The sequence below is a fragment of the Aythya fuligula genome, chromosome 6 (assembly GCF_009819795.1).
Source record: "Aythya fuligula isolate bAytFul2 chromosome 6, bAytFul2.pri, whole genome shotgun sequence".
NCBI classification, from domain to species: Eukaryota; Metazoa; Chordata; class Aves; order Anseriformes; family Anatidae; genus Aythya; species Aythya fuligula.
In genome coordinates, this window is record NC_045564.1 from 28,425,960 (window position 1) to 28,447,522 (window position 21,563).

The 21,563-nt window shown below is 38.0% G+C and overlaps 1 protein-coding gene across 1 annotated transcript in view; it reads right to left on the bottom strand.

The window, feature by feature from the left end:
- The window catches only part of THSD7B (thrombospondin type 1 domain containing 7B), a 316,331-nt gene that overhangs the window by 178,152 nt on the left and 116,616 nt on the right, over nt 1-21,563 (bottom strand). The window contains exons 5-6 of the mRNA XM_032190608.1: nt 19,251-19,502; nt 11,936-12,105 (exon numbers count right to left, since the gene is read on the bottom strand). Coding sequence (XP_032046499.1) covers nt 11,936-12,105; nt 19,251-19,502 — 422 coding nt within the window. The remainder of the gene's footprint in view (nt 1-11,935; nt 12,106-19,250; nt 19,503-21,563) is intronic.

Here is a 21,563-nt window from a genome sequence, read left to right on the forward strand (position 1 = left end):
ATAAAAGAAAGTCTGAGCAGGGGGATGATTGCAAATCATCCTTCAGGAGCACAGGCACTTTTGGATCGAAGACCAAATCCAGACCTTCACATTTTCTTCATCTGCTTTCAAAAAACAAATGAGCAGCGCTCTCCATTTCTTCCACACACACATGCAGAAAGAGACTTTCCCACTTGGCAGTAGAGGTGTTTATTTTAATTGCCTCCATCCAAGGAAGGCGTGGATCAGCTGCGCAGTTCTCCAGACTTCTGCATCCAAGAGACAAGCTAATCTCAAACTCTACCATGTACTGGTTTCCGTTGATATTGACAATAAATTTGGAAAGCTTTGAAAATACCTTTTGAAAGGTATTTGAAAATACTTTTTGTATTTTCATTTATCACATGAGATTTCTACTTTCAATTAACATCTCTTGTCTTTTCATTTGGGATTGGAGCAGGAAGGAAAAGAAGGGAGAAGGCTTAAGTCTATCTTCTGAGTCATTATACAACACTGTATTTTAACTACGCGATGGGCTGACTTTGGATTTCTCTTTAGATAAATCAGTATCAAAACAGTCTTTCAAAAGGCAAAGGCTTGTCCGTGTTTACTCTGCTATGGTATTACCAAGCCTTCGTTAATTTTTATTGCTACTGAGTGTGCTACATCCTCATATTTTTTTTAATGTCCATTTTCCATGCATGAAACTCACTGGTAAAGCATTTATAAAAATATGTCCAACATATGAGTAATCTTTTCTTTTTTCTGATACTTAACTGTTTGCTTTTAAAAAAAACAAATCTTTTGAAGAACACTACTTTTTTCTTCTAAACACATGAATTCACTGCTCAAAATCTCAGTAAATGTCAATTTACAAGTCCTGAAGTTAAGATTTAAGACCAGTATCAGTACTTATGATTCCAACTCATCAGAATAACAGGACTAAACAACAGCTGTGATTTAATTCTAACCCGAAAGATAACCCATTAGTAAAAAAAAGACCACTTTCTGAATGATTTTTGAGACACTCTACAGCCTTTGACATGTTCATTTAGAGATTACAACGTGGCATAAATCCAATTCACCTGAATGCTAACATAAGCACAACTTTTCTAGAGACCATGCAAGGAGAGTGACAGACAGAATGAGATAAATATTAGAGTTTTAAGGATAAGAGGATGCATTTTACAAAGAAGTCTCATGCATGGCTTAACCTGCCTTTCAGCATCAAGCTTTGCAAACCTGTACCGTTTTTGGAAAGTTCAGTCAAATAAATGAAAGGAAATAAATCTGACTGCACATGGTAAACCCAAAGAATAAAGTCCAATCCTACTGTGCTCTAACTGAAGGTGTTGTTGCTAGCAATGGCTCTTTTCTCCTCACTGATTTTTAAGTTGTAATGTAGAAGCAATTTAACTGTTGAAATGTGGAATATTAGATAAAGTAGGTTGGGTCTCCTGCTTTGAAAACTAACTCATTTTGTTAAGGGTATTTTAAATTTAGTTTGAATGAAAGAAAAACAAGAAAAAAAAATATTACAAAGTTAAAAGGCCAGGTTATTGCTGGTGCACCAAGTGTAAAACTGAGCACACTGGCTATATCAGACTCATGGAAGACTCCTTCCCATTTTGGAGGAAATGCCTGCCGCCTTCTCCCCGATAACCAGCTTCCCACTCCTCTTCCTCCCTTGGGCTGATGCTCTACTTAGTTCCAGCACTGGCTGCTCTTTTCCCCTTACGATTCCCAGGAGCAACATGCTACTTGGCCCTAGAAAAATATTGCTCCTTTTCCCACTTCCTTGAGCCGTTCTATATATTCTGTGAAATGTAGATCAGAAAATGCACAGGCTATTTTAATCAAAAATCCAAATATATTCTAGGGCTGTGCCAGTTTATATTCACTCTGCACTGACTACAATCCTCCAGTGAAAGTCTTCAGAAATAAGCCAAGAACAAAAAGAAACCAGCTGCATTAGGAAACACGCATACAATCTCATTCTTTTGAACAACCAGGTGGGTATAAAGACCCACCATTCCCAGCATGATAGCCAGAGGGAGTGGATGGACCAGTGGGGCTCCATAAAAGAGTTTTGTCTCTTTGACAGCAATTTGATTGACAACTATTTCTATCAGTTGATTTCCATCAGTTTTACTTAAAAGCTTGATGGGATTTTTTGCCTGAGTGTCTGCTCAAATTGAGTTGCTTTTAGTCTTGTGACTATGCCTTCACTTTTTTACTACAAAGCTGTAGCAGGGAGGAAATGGAGGAAGATTTTGAGTGCAGAGGAAGAAGCAGCACAGAGGTGGGCTGCTTTTACAGCCCTCTTTGACACGTCCTCGATGTCTGAGCTTCATCTTTCACCCACCTGCGTGCTGCATGGCAGTGGACCACAGAAACTGGAATGGCGCAGTCGTGTCTTTCTACAAACATTTGTCTCAGCTCTGAGAGTAATCGATTCTCCCTTAATCTCCATGTTTTTCTGCTGGTTTGAACAGGTACTACCACTCTCTCCATTCACTAGCCATCTGTAGTATTTTCTCAAGCCTCTCCATCTCTTTGACATTGTTTTGTTTCTTTTCAGCTTCATCTTAACACCCTCAACTTAATTCAGCTCTTTCTAGTAACTCATGAATCATATAAAGTTCTTTAAAAGCAATACTCACTACCCACAGTACCTTCTTGAACACTGCCATTCTTTTATACTCTAATTAACATCCTTCTCTTTATGAACTATAAGGTGTCTTTTTCTATGAACTTTTTAAATGCCAAAATCCTCACACATCACAGCCTCCAAAAAAGTGCAGATAGCCTGGACAGGGATTCCCTGTTCAGGAAGGGGAAAAAATATAAATAAAGAAAACTCAGATTATGCCTACGATAAATGAACACAGCTGCTAGGCCTGTCTTTAAATACTAGACAGCCTTCTGACTGTGCTCAGTAATTGACTTTGTAATGGTATTTTCTACATTCACCTAGAAAAACTGTTTTTATGTACTTATTTTCCTTGGAAAAACAGTAGTCATCTTTTGGGGGCGAGGGGAAAGGCAGAAGTCAGGGAGGGAATGGTGGGAGGCAGTATCTCTCATTCAAGTAGCAGCTTATTTATTACATTTGTTCATATATTTTAAATTCCTGTGTTCTTCTCAATCTACAGAATAAACTTGAAAAAGCAATCAAGTACTAATCTGGAAGCCTCTGAAACATTGCACATTTCTTTAGCTGTTATATTGAATCTATCCTTTATAAATGCGACTACAGCTGTTCCCAGCACCACTGTCTGCTTCAAGTTGAAATTTTACTATTTGCTGTTATTTTCAGGTTATTGCTACCAGCAGGAGATAATAAATTGGGTTCTAAAGTATCTTGTTTCTCTATATATTTTTACCAAGGTAGTGATTTGGGGGTAGAGTGGAAGAGGAAATCAGTTCTGATACTACTTGCATAATGTAATTTTAAGCCAATAAATAAATTATCTGTGAATATAGTCACATAGGCACGTACTTGCTGGCATACATACCAATACTATGTTAAAAAGCAATGATGGCCAGTCAGAGAGAGAAATACATAGGGCTGCATTTTGGTTGCAATGATTACTTTCAAATTTGGTTTTTCACTCCTCAGGAGGTATCTAACACTTTCTTCTTTTTTTTTTTTTTTTTTTTTTTTTTTTTCCCCTGGACCTTAACTTCATTTTCCCTTCAGAATGAAAAACAAATGTTTCTCATATAAACACCTAAATGAGACATTTCTAATTATCACTAACATATCTGGAACACATCAGAATTATCTCCTATATACTGGCAAGGCCTTATATAAGTTAATGTTCAATTTTTAAGGCAATACAACCAGATATCTACTGTACCTTTTAGCAAAGCTGTGCCTAATTAAGGATAACCAGGGTACAGGAAAGTGATTCCATATCTATGTAAAAGTTCTTGCTACCTTTGCCAGGACTTACAATCCAAAGAGTTGGATCAATATGAAGGGAAATTACTTGAGAAAATCAGGAATGAATGATTCTTTATAAAAACACCTACATGTGTATAACACAATAGGGATAAACCAGCACAACACTGGTAAGTAAGTTCTCCAATCTAAAAGACTTGTTTTTATAGTGAAAACAAAGGATCAAACAAAGGAGATGTGTTGAATGTAATTAAACTAGCCCAGAAACAGCACCAACCCTAGCCCATTGTATCACTCCATCAAAAAAGCTTAATGCACCCCATCCCTGATGGAAAGGATCTTTTCATGCTCCTAAAAAGAATCAATTAGTTTGGAAGCCACAAGGCACAAGTCCTATTATCAATTAAAAGACAAGAAACAAAGTATAAATGGAAGGCTAATCACAGCATGAGAGAAGGTTAATAGCGGATTGCCAAGAGCAACAATAGCTTAATGTATTTCAGGACACTAAAGATCCTCAGAATTTTACCGAAGCAACATAAACTATTAGCACTTCATGTTCAGAGAGTTCAGAACTTTGTCCTGAGAATACTGGGCCACAGCATCCCAGCAATATGAATCTGATGGAAATTTGCCTGGTATCACAGATGAAGTGCCACTTTGGAGGTGTCAGTGATGCTCCCTGGGGACAGGTGACCCAAGGGCAGCTCATGCAGAGCTGTCCCACCTCTGCAAGCTCCGTTTAGCTCAAATGATTCCTGTTGCAGGACCAGCATCCCTGTCACCATCCTCTTCGTCATTTTTCTCCAGCGTTCCCCTTCAGGGTGCAACAGCATCCACACAAATCTGTCCTTTTCTTTCATCTGAATGAGCAGCATTGTTTGAGTACACTGCAGCTCCCCTGCCTCATAACAACAACGGAGCAAAATAACTCAGAACAAAACAAGGATTCTGAATAAAATTAATCCAACTCCTGTGGCAGGAAATAATGACAAAATGCAAACACATTAAATATCTTAGATTTGAAAAATAAAAACTTGAACTAAAACCTGATATCTCGTGCAAAATGACTGGGCAGCACATTATTTGCTGCATACCAAAGCCAGCTATGTAAATAAATGTATTTATAAAGAGATAAATATTTCATGGTCATATCAAATAGCGTGTAGACTGAAAAAGTAGGTTCTCTTAAAGGCACCTTTCAGAAGGCACGTTCCTTTCATTGTCAAAATCTTTTTATATATTCTCTTTTTTTTTTTTTTTTTTTTAATTTAACATTCTTTTCATTTTTCTTTAACTAGTTTCTCGACAAGAAAAAAAAATGAAAATAAAATACCTCTAAAACATATTAGGGAAAATGTGTTTTTCCCTAATGGATTCAAACTAAAATTTCTGAAATACAGATCTACACAATACTGTCAAGCACCCCAAAGATCTGAATAAAATCATTTCCTCTCATGCTTCTAAAGGGTTTCCCCTTAAGAAGCCAGCTGTTACATATTTATTTTTCCATTATGTGAGTTTTATCTCGTAAATTCTGCTCAGCATTTGGTGAGCTTACAGATCAATAACTCGGCATCCCAGCAATATAAATCTGATGCAGACTTGCCTGAATATATTTTATACTTCAGAGGTATATTTCTCATCTCTTCAAGCCAGTTCAGTCATCCTGATGATAAATACCTAGTTTGGGGTGAGGGCGATTCTTGGGCATTCGGTTTGGTTTATGGGGTTTTAGTTCTATCTAAGAACTTGATTTCTGTGAATCAGGCCACATGTTGCACTCTCCTGTTGCTGCATCATCAGCCCAGCCTGTCAAACAAAGCAGTTTTTCATGCCACTGCTGACCATCAGCTCTCTCCCCTGTGGTCCTATTCAAGTTTTCTTATTACTAATATTTTTACCTATTCCTTTTCAATTTCATAAACCAGAAGAGGACAACAGGATTTAAACATCAAAGTCCCTACATTCTAATTTCCATAGAGTAAATCAATCTTATTCCTGCAGCTTCAGCGGCATAAATTTGAAAAAACAGTGTGCATTTAATATAGAGCTCATACTCCATACAGGGCTTGTGCTCATTCAAATAGTGCAGATCCTCTGCCAACTCTTATGGGCAGCTTATCTGCATCAATGCAGTCTTTTCCCAATAAATATGCAGGACGACAACAACCTGCACAACCAACTTACTGTGCTAAAGAATTGGACCTGGTGGTTTACAGGACAGCTAACACTCAAGAAGATGATGGCACACTCTAATAACACTCTGCTGATATTTCTCTCTTCCTGAAAGTACTTGCACATAGTTTACTGAACAGATGCCACATGTACCAATTTGAAACACTAATCCCCCAGAAGGCACCCATTGGAAGATCATGATTCAGAGCAGAACAAAAAACTTGCAGGAAGAAAAAAGTGCCGTCCTCATTAGGAAACAGGGCATACAGAGCAAAGAAGGCAAAAATACATACTTTAGAGCTAAAGAGAGACAAAGAGCAGAAAGAAAGGGATGAGAACAAATACAGAATAATATTGGATGTGAATAAAAGGAATCCTCAAATACATCTCTGTGCAAGTCCAAAGAGGCCAGTAGTTTCTGAAAAATAAAATGCAGTGCCTAAACATCTCCGTATGGGAATTCAAGAGAGTCTAAAAAGTTTACTCATCGTGTAGGAAGGAATTGGACATTTCTGTCTATCAGAAGTGGGAAGAAAGTTCAATATTTTGTGGAAAAGAAGAAAGGATAAAGGCCATAAAACTAATTTTGAGATGCATAAGTAGGACTTACATGAGAATACAGGGGAACACTTTCTGGCCATTTTGGTTAATAAAGTGGATTGGAGCTTTAAATAGTATACATGTGTTTTGCTGCTATGGCTATGGACATACACAACAGCATGTCAAGCAATAATAATAAGCATATATAAGATGAACTGGTGGAGTGACATCCTAAAAAAAAAAAAAAAAAGTTTTGGTACAGGCTGGAGAACTACAGTGGAATGAGTAAATCAAAAAATTATGGACATTAACTGGTGAGAGTTGAATAACTCTCAACAGAAAGAGGGTTTTTAAAGTAATAAAGACTTTTGCAAGAAATAGTTTTACAAGGTAAGACTAAAAGTTATCTAAGAACAATGAATGTACAGCTACCACATGGCTGCCAAAAATGGCAAAAGTCAAAGAGATAATTAATCAGCTGAATCTATTTCATCTGTCCTGAATTCTGAATTATACAAATGAAGAAAGAAGAAGGTATATTCAAATCAAAAATCACCTAAAGGAAAATTAACAGTATCTATCCCTACACATTTTAAGCAGAATCAAGTCCCTTTCTTCTTGCAGATTATTAGGAATTTTAACATGGTTAGATCAGAGAAATGTAAGCTATGTTGTTGGGGATTTTCAATAAAACTGTAAATTACATGTTATGATGGATGAGAATTACACAGGGAGGAATATTTGAAGAGCTATTAACTTTTAAAAGAAAAAGGATTTGAATAATATTTGGATTATGAAGGACTCTAAACCTAGCGATTAGATTTATTAATCTGTATTACTCCAGAACAGTATTTTTCATGTTTCTAATATTAAGGGAAATGGATCAGTTACTTTGATCATTCACTGAACATACCCACTATGGAAATCCTAAATCAAATAAAAACATATCTTGAGACAAATACGATAGTGATGATCATTAAGCAAACAAATAGTTAAAAAAAAAAAAAAAAAAAAAAAAAAAAAAACAACTCTAGAATCTTACTCAGGTATGAGAATTAAATGTGGATTTTCAGATGGAAAATAACGAAGATTAAGAGGATAGGAAAATGCAGAGATGTTTTGGTGACATGGTAATAAGAGAGAAACTTTATTAGCCAAGAGTGCTACGCTGGGTAAACAACAAAGAAGACTCAAGGAAGAACAGCATCTCACAAAGGTCTTTTCAGTCCTGTAATTAAAACTTAAGCAGACAGGCTCCAAAAGCATTATAAGAGAATTCTGAAAGTGAGAGGTAAATTGGATCTCATTCAAACAAGTAAGAAAGAAAAAATGTCAAGATATATAAAGCACAAATTTTATGAAAGAATGAAGAATGACAGGGCAGGAAGATCCCTGGTTAGAAAGTTACAGAAAATATGGAGAGAACAGCAATCCCAGTCACTAGGGACAGTAAGGGACGACTGATAACTAGTTCAGAAGAGAGAGAAGGTGTTTCTGGAGATTTTTTTTTATAGAGGTTGCTATCCCTCTGACTACAGACAAAGACTTACAATCTCTAAATAAACCAAGAGGGAAAATTAATTAGAAAACAAATGGATATCCCCTGCTCTTCAGAAAAAGTAAAAAATTCCTGAGGAAGAAGACCAAATATAGGAATTTCATATGATTACTAACAGTATGAACATGGACACCATCCACAGACTCTAAAAGGACTGATACTATCCGTATTAGTGGACTTGTGTACTGTGATTAAGTATTGCCAAGCAAGTAGACAGGCTGCATAAACTGACCATTGTATAATATTCTTCCACACTTTTACCACGTGTTTTTTCATAGTACTGGGGATTGTTAGTTGGTGATGTTCATCCAGATTAATTAAAATTTATTGTGGAAGAACAGATTTCAGATAATGTTTTATAAAAAAAAAATAATAAAAAAAATAAAAGAATAAGAAATATTTGTTAGCAGTGTTTAGCTTTGGAAATAAGTTAAAGATCTTCATTTTTGCTTTATTTAACAGTTCCAAAGCTTCTATGAGTGGACACAGTTACATTAGAAAGAGGTATGAAGAAGAGTAACCACAACCACATCAATTCAACTGTTTGTTTCAAACATACTATGTCCAGACACAAGAATAAGGGAGAATGAGATGAAGGGAAATGCCTGAGATGAAGGGAAAAATCCCTAAGATGAAGGGAAAAAAGGGCAGATTGGGCCTGTACCTTCAAGTAGTTCACTGTGCACATTCTATGTTGCTTTTTGTGAAAATTTTGTCTCCTCTTTAAAAGTAACGTTATTTCAGATATGTAGATTTTCTGCTTCTGTCTCTGGATATCAAAAGAATAATGGTAAACCTGAAGTATTAGATGACCATCTTTCCATGAAAATTAATCATTAAAGTTTAAATGTATTAAAATTCAATGAGATACTTAAAGAAAAAGGAAAAAACAAACAAACAAACAAACAAACAAAAAAAAACATAAGGAACTCTTTAAAGCTAATTATGTTAAAGTTCAGTCTAAATTAACAAAAGCCTCAAAACTCAATAAAGATGTTGATTCCTTGGATGAACAGAATAGCTAGCATTAAGAACAGCATAGTCTCGTAATAAGGTTTATATACTTTGGCTTACCTACATAAACATAAATACAGACAACTGAGTGACACAACATTTAACACATTTATACCACGTTTTACCTGTCAGCTTCATCTAGATGTAAGAGTCTCAGAAAGCAACAATATTATAAACAACTTTAAAGATCAGAAAACTTTCTGCCTCCAAATACTAGAATGTCAAAAACTCAGCTAAAGCTGATACGTGAAAACATTGTTCAATTTACTCATTGATATGCAAAAAGAATGCTACCAAAAATATTATTTTCCTGTCAATGGTAAAGAGAAATATATATTTTTTCATCTGCCTGGTCATTCAGACCACCATGAACTCTGATAAAGACGAAAAGCTGCTGTTTCCTCCTCACTCATCACCCAACATTAGAAGTATAGAATTCCTCCATAAAGTCTAACACATATATTAGACATTCACTTGGGTCAGGGTAGGGATTTCTTCGTTAGGACTTGTCTTTCAGTAGCAAGATATGAGATCTTATCAATGCATTTCTGAAAGTAATACCTGAGTGAAAGTTTTCCATTTCCAGTATCTTCACGTTGGAATTTTATAATCAAAATATAGAAAGATATCGGTAGACTTAGTCCTCTGAGTAACTGATACATAGGAGCTCCAGAAAACAGGGGATCATTTCTAAATATACACATTTTAATAAAAGAAGAAATAGATGGGAAGACTAAAGAAATGAAAAATAAGAGAGAGATCCTTGGGGGATAAGAGAGCTTTGAGCAATATGTGTAAGTACATCACAGATGGTACCTGTCTCCAACTATGATTCAACATATTTTATCCAAGAATGCTGCTGGAGAGACCACAGGACAAAATCTTTTTTCACATATGTCATTGTGCCTAGGTCCAAATTCTCATTGGAAGTAACCAGAAGAAAAACAACTGTGACGGATAGTAATATTCTATTAGACTCGCTTGTTTGATTTCTGAATGATCCTTTTAAGGGCATTCAAGAGGTGAAGAAAGAAAAGTAACTGTACTTTTTATGGTAGCAATTAGATTCCGTATTTGCTTATACATAGGAGAATCAACTTCCTCATCTTCTCCCCATCACTGACAAATGGTACAATAAAATATGAGATGCACTAGTGATGAATAAAAATTTTCTGCCAGTTCAGATTGCCAGAAAAGGTACAAGATGTCACTCCTTATTTAGTCAAAGAACAAAAGTTGATCAGCTAGTAAATGAGACATTGAATATTACTAGATAGGGAGGGATAATAAAGGAAAGTTTTCCCTCTTTTCTTTTGTATGCAACTGTAAATGCATTCTCACTTTCTAAAGACTACTGCAAATCACAACTGCCTTGGTAAAGCAGAAAAATTTTATATCTTGCACAATTGCTGTGCATATTTGTTTTGTTAGTTGCTTGCACGAAAAAAAAAAATATATTTGTTTCTTAAAAATAAAGGGTTAGAATTATACAAACAAGGAAGAAGTATCCCAGTGTTTCCCTGCTATTGAGGGGAGGGCTTGCAAGTTTTAAGTTATATTGAACCTTTAACAAAGGAAAAAAACGCATGTGATCGTATACCGGATATACAGTACAAATTCTGTCATGAATTATTTTGGTGTGAGGGTCTCAGATGACCTCCCCCAGTTTTCTAGAATAATTCACAACACCAACAAAGAATAAAGAAGCACAAATGAGGTCAGTTAAAGCTTACTGCTTGTCAACTTGCCATACAGTGGCCACACAGACTACAGAAGCAGTGAGAAGGATGAAGACAGTCAAGAATGTTACATAGCTGTCATCAACAGCACTTTTCTTACTTTGAAAATCGTATACATCACATACTTGTGCAGAACAACTGAGGGGGTTCTGTGTTGGCAGAACAAGGTGGTACCAGATGTTTGGAAGAGGTGAACCAGCAACTATGCATGGACTGAATAGACATTAAAAGAGGTCTGGTTTTCTACAACCTCAGAGTCTGTGTAGGATGCTAGGACACAACTGGGCACACAGGAAACATTTGCTCTGACTTTATAAGTAAATAAATCTAAGATATGATGTTGTGTTCTTATTATCTTACCATCTCTGCTCAAAAGCATATTCTGCAAGAGCACTACATACAGTAAATAAAACAGCCTAAGATGAATTATTCATCATGCATCTGTATCTACTCATTATTCTTCTAAAAGGAAAATAACTCACTTCCAGAATCCAAAAACTGTCTGTCTGCTCAGAAGTTGTGACAATATTATTTTTGATTTCCCCTTCAAAACACAAGAAAGATCGTGTATCAGTTTGAAGCAGAGGCTAGAGCCATATTCAGAATGGAGTGTGACATCTCTTTTTTTTGTACTCTGACCCAGGACTAAAACCACAGATAAATGTATTCAGGTCAGACTGAATAAATGCATTCATACCAGGAGGCCAGACCACCTGACAAAAATGGAAAAATCCTGAAGTCCAAGGAAGAAGAATTTAGCTCCTCCATTCTTCAGACTTCCCCCGTAAAAGTACATATACAGAACTGGCAGCAGTTCACCACTGGAAGGCTTTGGCTCCAGACAGTTCCCCAGGATCCTGAGGACCAAGCCCAAGTAACACCTCCCTTGATAAGTATCAATACAAGGGGGGCATCAGCTAGCCAAGCCTTCTGTGGATTATATGGGAAGGATTTATTTATGTGCTTCTCTTCCTGAGGTTGATGTGTGCCAGACATTTCAGAATGACTTTATGCACATACCTTCCTTCAGTCGGTGCATCTCAACTTCTACAGTGATTTGGACGCAGTAGACCTCACGGGTTTGTATGCCACCTCCACAGAGGCCCGCATGCTTATGGTGGCGAGGGTCCTGCTGGTCAAGGAGGAGAGACACCTGGCAAGCTTTCCATTCAGAAGTCCTCCAGGAAAACCTTTGGAAATAAGAGAGACTAAGTGAAACAAGAGTGGGTGGTAGTTTATTACATGACAAAATACAATTGGTTTAATATTTATAGGAGCATGAGGATGTTTTGAAACATTTTGAATGTTAAATTTACAAAGGTTAAATATTTCTTATTAGCCTATAGTACTCATGTAAACTTTTCACATAGCACTAATCTCTGAAGTGTTCTCAAACACTAAATCATCCTGAAACACCTTTGAACAGGATGCAAAAAAGGAACAAAGATTAAGAGGTTCGATTAATTGTGAAAACAAGTTTTCAAACATGTGGCTGAAACCACTAAACTGCCTCTCTCTGTCAAGAGCTGAACATGTCATTCTGAAATGCACTTACAGCTAAAACCTTACTTGTCTGTCAATGGAGTTTCAAGTACCAGGCATCTATTCTATAGGTGACAGCTTTGCAAAGGTCTAGGGTACTATCAATTTCTTCAAGGGATTGCCTAAGGTAACTCAGTTTTCTTGTTTTTCTTTCCAGAAGCTGCGACATGCAGCAAGTCCTATTTTCATTTTATATATAATTCATATATAAGTTTAAAAGAAAGGAAAATATTCTTCATTTCCAAGAAGAACATATTAAAAACATAGGGAAAGTAGCATTGTGTAGCAACAGAAATCTAAAAAATTATTTCCCATCGTGTCTGAAAACATGGAGCATTTTTCTAATAAGGCAGTTTTTACAAACATAATTCATTTTAATTAACAGGTCACAGAGTAAGAGCCCAAAGTCTTTCTTCAGCTTCCTGAATGCAAATCTTAGCAAATATTGGTTTTGTAACCCATCTCTATGCTTCTGCTGCTTCATTCCTTTTCTCCTCTATATTCCATAGTTTACTTTTTCTGTACAAACTTACCTGTTTTAAAATACATAAAATAATTTCCTTCTCTTACCCTCAAGACAAATACTCTCTCCCCCTAGGACAGACATACAGTTGTTAAAATTATGTATGTTTGCAGGCTGACTGATCACTCTTAAGTTCGAGCACAACGGGGTGTCCCTGCAGAAGGAGCCTTTCACCTTGTGTTCTGGGTATTCTCCATCACAAATATCTGTGCCCTGACTATAGCTGTGGCAGGGACACATGCATCTCAAAATTGTAAGAAAAATAACTGCATTAGTTTGCGTGAGCACACATCAATGTTCTCATAACATCTTGCACTGCAAATATAGGCATAAGAATGATTTCTAGCCACAGAGCACTTACAAATTTTGTAAAATACTAATGGAAAATGTTTGTGAATACTGCCAATTACTTTTAATTTACAGGTACTTTTCGGATGAGCTGTCATGCCCTCTTAAATAATACACAGAATAATGTGCAAATTTGGATACACTCACAGGATTTACTACTAGCTGAGAAAACAATAAAGAACACACTTTTCATACGACAGGAATGAAATAATTGAAATCGCACAACATATAAAGCACAGCCATGATTTTTTTTCTTATAGTAGTTCCTCCTGTGGAATTCCTAATCACTTTTTTGGGGACATAGCGTTAAATACAACCTTCCTGTTATAATAAAGACAAGGAAAACTGCTCTTCATCAAGCACTAGGTAAACAAAATTCCTCCTCCACAGCACTTCAGGACATCATGCTACTCAGGCCCATATTTTCAAAGATAGAAGCCTAAATATAGAACACACTCATCTTTCCTCAGCCATGGAAATACTTGTTTTAGGGTGGTATTTCTTAAAACAATAACTGACTAAAGAAAAACTCATCATCAATAGCTGGCCTCGGAAATCAGCTGTGAATTCTGGGTCCTAAAGACTCTTCTCTAAAGGTGTGAGCACCTGCTTCTCCAATTCAGCGTGAGCTGTGGGAGTTAACACCTAGGAAAATTAGGCCATCAATGATTAAAATTATGCAAAATAACTAAATCTGAGCTCAGAGATAATTAAACCTCATCAGCTCCTGAATCTAAAAAAATCCCTTTAGACATCCACACGGAGTAACTGGATACCGTGCTCCACCACAGAGCAGTGTTTAATGAACAGCCATCAGGTGCGACTGCCAGCGCCTCCTCCTCTGTGAGCAGCTTTAAGCCTAAATCCTTACCAGCCCATCTTGCTTTCCCTCAGCTGGCCATGCCCTAAGCTGGCTGGAGTTCTCCAGCAACAAAACCTGACCCCAACGTTAGGTGTTTGAAAGGTACACGTTCTCACAGCCATTAACAAGTCAATGACACAAGATGCACATCTGACGTGCTGTTAGCCCACCGAGTCCTTGCAGAAGGGAGCAGTCATCCTGGGCAGCCTCGCGGGAGGCTCTGTTGGGTTTTATGCAGTGTGGCTGACACCTGGTATCAACTTGCCAATCTATGGGCTATTCTAAAGACAATGAGCAATAACATTACTTAATTGCAATTAGCAAAGAACAGAGATTACTGGCTGGCAAATACCTGGGCCTTTTTTTCTTGTAATTTAACAACCTTCAGCTAGTATTTGCAGATTATTAGCGATATCCACAGATGTTTTACCACACATGCATTATTTCTCCAAACTCCATGACCCAAGCCACCAATGCAACGCTGGGCATTACATTGTTAGAGCAGATGTGCTATATCAGCACTATGTTACTGTTGGGTCAATGCTAGTCAGCCACCTCGCTCACTGTCCCTAGAGGACCAAGAGCACAATGACGCAGGAAGTGAAAGAGCCACTGTCCATTTGAATCATCAGGTTGGTCAGCTTCAGAGTACTCTTGTCACCCCTGTGCCAAAACCTGTGGGTGTTGATGATTACGAATGTCAATAGATTTAACATCTCATTTTACCTCCTACCAATTTCTAGGTAGACTATTTGATGCAAAATACAGTGCTAGCTGTGATATCTATAGATCTGTTAGTACAACTAAAAACAAAACTAAAACTAAAAATAAAAGGGGGGTTGCCTTCCCTATAGGCTTGTATCAAATTTTGACAATACTGTTTGAGAGACAGAAGGTTTAGCTGCTTCTAAAGATTGGCAGACCCCGTTGCCAATGGGTAGAGTGCTAGTTAGATAATGACCAACATGGGAACCTCCAGAATCTACATGCAGCTGTATCAGTTTGCTTAAAAAAACTGGCAAGAATGAACCACTAGAAAAAAATAAACTAGGTGCTTGGGGTATTTAGGACGAAACTTGGCTGATAAAGCTGAGCAGCTTTTCATTTCAGTGCTCTGAATTTCACTGCTAACCAGAGTCAGTTGAGGAAGCCAAAGAACAGGTCCCGTGGGTGTCTGCTACTGTCGGAGCAAAGCGTGCCCTCGTTGCAACGCCCAACAGCAGCCGCAGGAGAAATGTCCAGCCTGGGGCTGACCAACTAAGGCTTCACCAGGCTTGGTTCCTGACCTGAGGGGAGGCAATTCAGCTGCCCAGCCAAGCTGAGGTCACCTCTGTGTGCCCAAAACCAGTGAAATTTGAAGGGCCAAACAGCAGTGTTGCCACCACTCTCACAATGCAATACCAGCAGCCTACCGGTGTGGTTCAGCACATTTCCTTTCAGGTCTTTCCAACTTCACACCAACGCTTTACCTTTAATTAGGGAACATGATGGGCCTCATCTACAAAGTAATGCCATCACTCCCATATCTCAGCAGTAACCTTAAGCCTTTTGTAAAAATTGGGTCTTAAAACTTTCCCATTTTCCATCATTTACCTTCTGAAAAGCTTTGAATTTCCAACAAAGCAAAGAGGTGGGTTTTTTCTTTTTTTTTTTTTTTTTTTTTTAAATCCCTGTCTCGTAACATAGCAACCACAACCAAAATGAAAGATTTAAAGACATAATCATAATTCTGGAAAATCTATCTATTCCCTATGAACATGAAAGCTACACATCTGGGATAAAAATGATATAAAACATTGTTTTAAAACTGATGACTCAGTGACAGCTATGCAACAAACAAGAGCTCAATATCTTCCCAATTTATAGTAACCTCTTGGCCCTTCAGTCTATAGGACTTATGCTTTTAGTGCTTACCCAAGTTTTATATCAGTATATGCCCGTTCACTTTAATTGAACTACCCCAAATTTATATCACAATAAAGAAGGTAGAATCACCTTCTGTGTGTTTAAGCTTTTTAAACCCTTCATCTAATCCCTTCAAAACAAATAACCAAAAGTAAAACAAAACACAAAGCTCTGGAGTCCTATATGCACTTAAAATGTTTTATTTTCTTGCATTTAAACTATTGATTAAAGAATTTATTGTAAACTTCAGCCATAAAATTAAAAGGCCTTCCCATTAAAAGCAAATTTACATCAATCGTTCCGTACGTGTGATGGGACCTTAACTTGCTGCCTTGCCATGGATGGCAATATAAATTTACCTGCCTTCCTGTGATGAAAAAAGGAAAAAAAAAAAAAAAAAAAAAAAAGGAAAAAAAAATAAAAAGTACTGCTTCTTGCTTTTCCATGCAGGTGGATGAATGAGGTGGGGGATGTAGTCTATGAAATGCACGTTTGTTCAGGCATGAGGTGATCCTTGTCCCTGCACTGAAACTGGCCTCTAGAGAAACACCTTTCTCTTTTTGCTCAGAGATTTGCTCTTTCTGGCCAACCTCCTCACCGATTTTCTTTGGCTTGCCTGGAGCATGATTTTGAAAATCATTACCCAAAGAATAAAACTTAAAGAAGTAGCTACTGGTCTGCAAATAATCAACAGCAGAAAAACAACTGCCCAGGGACTGTGAAAGTAAATAAGACTCTCGCCTTAAAGATTTTAAGACTAACCTGATTAGGCAAATGCAAGCCAGAAAGACAAACAGACAGGTTTGTATTGAGGCTTGACAAATGAAGGAGAGCACTTTTCATTCCTAATACTGAATTTCCTTAAATTCATCATCTTAGATGGAGTAAAACAAAAAGAAAATGGTCTGATAACCCTCAGCAAAGCAGTAAGTGATGTGGCATATATTTAATGGCAAAAAAAAAGTACCATCTCGCTAGATATTACACTGCAAAGAGAATTATGTTCAAATAAGGAGATCTGGAGCATCAAATACTTTTTATATTATTTCATAAGGGTTAACATTACATCATTCTATGGCAGGCAGCTACTGCTTTCCATTCTGAAGTACTTGCACCATCTTGGTCACCAATTCCCAAACACCAAAACAAAATCATGAGGCTATAAACTGTAAAGTGGACAGACAACATCCTTTACCAGCTGCTGACACTTAAATAGCATGCTTTAAAATGTTTGTCTTCTGTTCATTATTACATACTTCCCAGAGCCTTACACCTGGTATACCTGCAGCATGTACTGCAACGTTAAAGCTTTTCATTCCTGCTCGTTTCTGCAGTATTGAACGACCAAATCAAAGTCAACTAACCAGACAGCTATCTCAAATTCCCCTCAGCACACAAAAGAAAGTGAAAGTAGCGTGTGTGTAGTGAAAGAAGATCAGTCTACCACCTGCATTTTGAGATACTACATCTCAAGAAATAGCAACTAACTAAATACCAGAGATTTTCTTGCTGTATTTTTTGGTTAAGTGGCTCTATTAAACTGAGTCTAAAGACTATAGTTATTGTTCTAGGATAGGTCATTAGACATTTTATCCTACTTCACTCAGGTACCTCACTGAAGATGTCTGAAGGATGGAATACATGTAGCAATGGCAGGATGGGGAAGGTAAACCATGGCATAGCAACAGTATACTGAAAGAACGGGTTTCCTTGTATAGCAAGAGTGGCACCATGAGAAAGTGATCAGTGTTATGCAGATTCTTACCTTTTGGGCTCTCCTGGCTCTACATCAAGCCTTTACAATCATTTGCACTTTCATACAGTGCAATATCAAAGAGCAGACAAACTGAGAAACTAGGGACAGACACGTGCCTTCTTGCTCCCTGATTAACTACCAGCTGGTATGCCCCAATCAGGTGTCACTTGCACCTACGCTCCTATACAAAATCAGTGAGACAATGTGTTAATCTATTGTCTTCGAAATTGATGCACGTCTGGGCAGGAGCAAAAATCACTCTGTGAGAGCCTTTTCGTGGGATGTAATCAAGCAAAAGAATTTTTTATATATATATATATATATATATATATATATATATATATATATATATATATATATATATATACACACTTCCTCTCCTGTGCTAGCAGGGTGCATAAAAATGATCAGCATTTGATTTTGAATGAACTCAACAATATAGTGACACTTTTACAGGTTACGCCTTCCTAAAAAATGTATCTTGCAAAGGCTTTATCAAAGGTTTTGGCAGTAGCTGGCAAAGCACCAGAAATTCACGACTTGATCACTGAATAGGCCTCCTATTAAACACATTCATTCACAGGGGGAGATTTGTCTACATGTATATAAAACCATAACAATTTTGAAGTATTTTACAGTCAATCTCAGAACATGTGACACACAAAAAATTAAGCAGTATTTTATTTTCTTTACAAAGCAAACAAGACCCCACTACGCTAGCCTGGCCAGGCACTATTGCACAGATTTACAGATCAGAAAGGTGAGTTCCCCACCTTCTGCCAAAACAAAGATTGCCATAAACCAAGCTAGTACTCAGGGATTGCTAAATATCCCTGCTTAAGAAGTATCCAGAGGGAAGCTGCGTAAAGACCAAGCTGTTACCTCTGATCAGTTCCCATTTTCCTCAAGGAGGACCATAATTTTTTATGGGGAGATTAAGGGGAATCATTAAACCTTGTGTAAAAGTCATGATTGAAAAGCCAATAAAAGCACAGTTGTGGAGACCTGCCCAGTCTGCGCAGTTGAAGAAATTCTCTGAACCAGCAATCAGCATGAAAGCTCTTTCAGAGAACAGGACTATCTGGCTCTCAGTTTTTAAAATAGGAAAACATAAGCTGTAGTGAGCGTAATTTACATTTATTTCTATATGCAACTGTAATTATTGTAATAGCAATGATGATAACAGCAACAATTATGAGAACGCTATTAGCGATAACTAATACCACTAATCATAGTTAACAGTGATCAAATCAATGATCTTTCAGACACAGATACGAGCCATGATGTGTGACCCTCTCCACACATACGCATAGACTTAAAGCAAGGAAGCTTTTCTTTGCACAAAAGCACCTCCGAACAGGGGGTTCTTCAGAAAACGTTGACAAAAGCATGCAGGTACCTGGGACAGGGCTGCAGCAGCTCTCTCCCTCCTGCGCTGCACGCTTCCCTCTCTTCCAGCTCCGGGCAGAGCTTCCCAGTGCCCACTGCCAGGCTCTGCACACCACGGCGGCGGCTCCGAAAGCCTGGGGCGAGCTCTCCCCAGCTGCAGGTCTGTGAGCAGGCACTCCATGCCGACCACTCGGACGTTTCACAGTCTTTGGCGATGACACAGGATTTGAAGGTCAAAGGGACAGCATCTTGCACGCACAGGCTGTGATAAGAACAAAGTAAAAACAGCTGAGATCTTAGTAATTTTTTCTTTCTCCAGCACAAAGCCCAGATATTGTACCCTAACTCAGACAAGAAGAGATCTGTGGTCATTTGGGGTGGCTTGCATCAGAAGACCTGCCTCAACACCAAAGCAATGAGGGCAAGAGGAGCTGCAATACACATCCTCCATTTCCAGTGAGTTCCGGCTGTTATCTTGCATGCTGAGTGGTTTGCAAATACTACAGTTAATTTATTTTAAGTTACAACAGATGTAAAAGGCACTACATTTGCACCTGTGCAGTTATAATTTCTCAGTTTAACCAGGACTGAAAATAAAAGCCAAGGCCTGGAGAAGTGTTGCCACTGGTGTTTGCTCTCCTCCCTCCGCACACGGAACTAGCTGTCCAGCATCTGTCCCCCTAGGTAGCAGCGCATCCTGCTGAGCAACTCTGCTCTTTTAAAAAATAATTAGGCACATATTAATAAGAAATGTTTTTGTTCTGCAAGATTGTTATCAAGCAAGTGCTGTTAACTAAGGCCAGAGGGGTTTCCAACCTGACAAACCACAGGAGACCATGGCATGCCACAACCATACATGTACTTTTTGGGCTCATTCGCATTACCCCAGCCTTCATTAGGACACAATCCTCATTCATTTTGTAACACAGCAAACACAGCATGTGGCTCAATGCAATGGAAAAATGAATTTTAAGAGCTGACTACTGTAGACACGTGAGACAGCGCTCTCCTGCCCTGCTCAGTCTGGAAGGGACCAAGCACAGCTGCTCCTGCTTCACCTCTCTGCAGTTGGAGATCATCCACAAGGCCACCAGGAATTTCCCAAAAAGGGTGAGATACCGTGGTTGTCTCCCAGAAACCACAGATAACTGATGTAACAGAGCTGGGAAGGATGTAACAAAAGAGGACAGAGTTACATACAAGCAGAGAAGTCACTCAAACACCACAAAGGAGCGGATGGGGGAAAGGAGAGAGGAATCAAAGGTGAAAAAAACAAAAAGATGGAACCCAGAAAAAAAAGGTTGTCACAAGGAAAAAAAGAGCTAAGAATTTCTGATATCTGCCCGGTGTTACAGCGATGATGCAAATGGCTCTGAAATTAAGACCATCCATGAACTCAGTGTGAACTCTTTAAATTCACCTTCTCCAGCCTCCAGTTGCTCACAGTCAGGCTTTTACCAGCTGTAAGGAGCAAATCCATGTGCACTTAAAAGGTGTGAAATCTAGAGCTGGTGCCAAGGAACCAGTTATTACCTCACTTAATATTACTTATAACACAGTCTGACTAAGCTAACTTTCTCTACAGAAAATACACCGGGCAATCATTTCAGGATTGCACGGCAATCTCACAGGGGAGCAGAGAAGATAACGGGCATTCACTCGCTTCTCCTCCAATTTGGGAACCGGTCCATTTCCCACAGAGGTCAATAGGAATATTGCCATCGATACGTGACCAGGTTTAACTACACCCTGAATCACTAGCATAATACAGCATTTAGTATCTTAAATTTACACTTCTTTTTTTAAGTTTGAAGTGTAACTCAACACTTTTTGTCTCAGCTTCATCACCTAGAATAATAGTCTCACAGGTGCAGGGAGGATCAATTTGCTAAGGTTTATTTTAACAACTCCTTGAAGCAGAAACCTGTGATATGCCCCCAAATTATTCTTGTTTATATCAAAAAAAAAAAAAAAAAATTCTCATGCCTCTGTCACATGTTGAATGCAACTGATTGCATAGCTGCATCTGGTACAAAACATCAACTCTATTGAACCAAGGACTGGAAAATGATAATCATTATATCTGAACTTGAGCTAGGCTAGTGATTTTGAGTCTTGGTTGGAGCATTAGGCTGGTAGAGTCACTCAAAGTGCAACCTTATTTCCTTTTTATTACTTTTGTAACAGAGTTATCAGGTGAGCCACCAATACCACAGTGCTAACAAGAAAGGATTCCTGATTTTGAGTAGATAAAATGCTAGCAATTGGAAATCATTGTCCTAAGTGTCTATACTAGAAAACTAGAGTTAACCTAAGAACATAG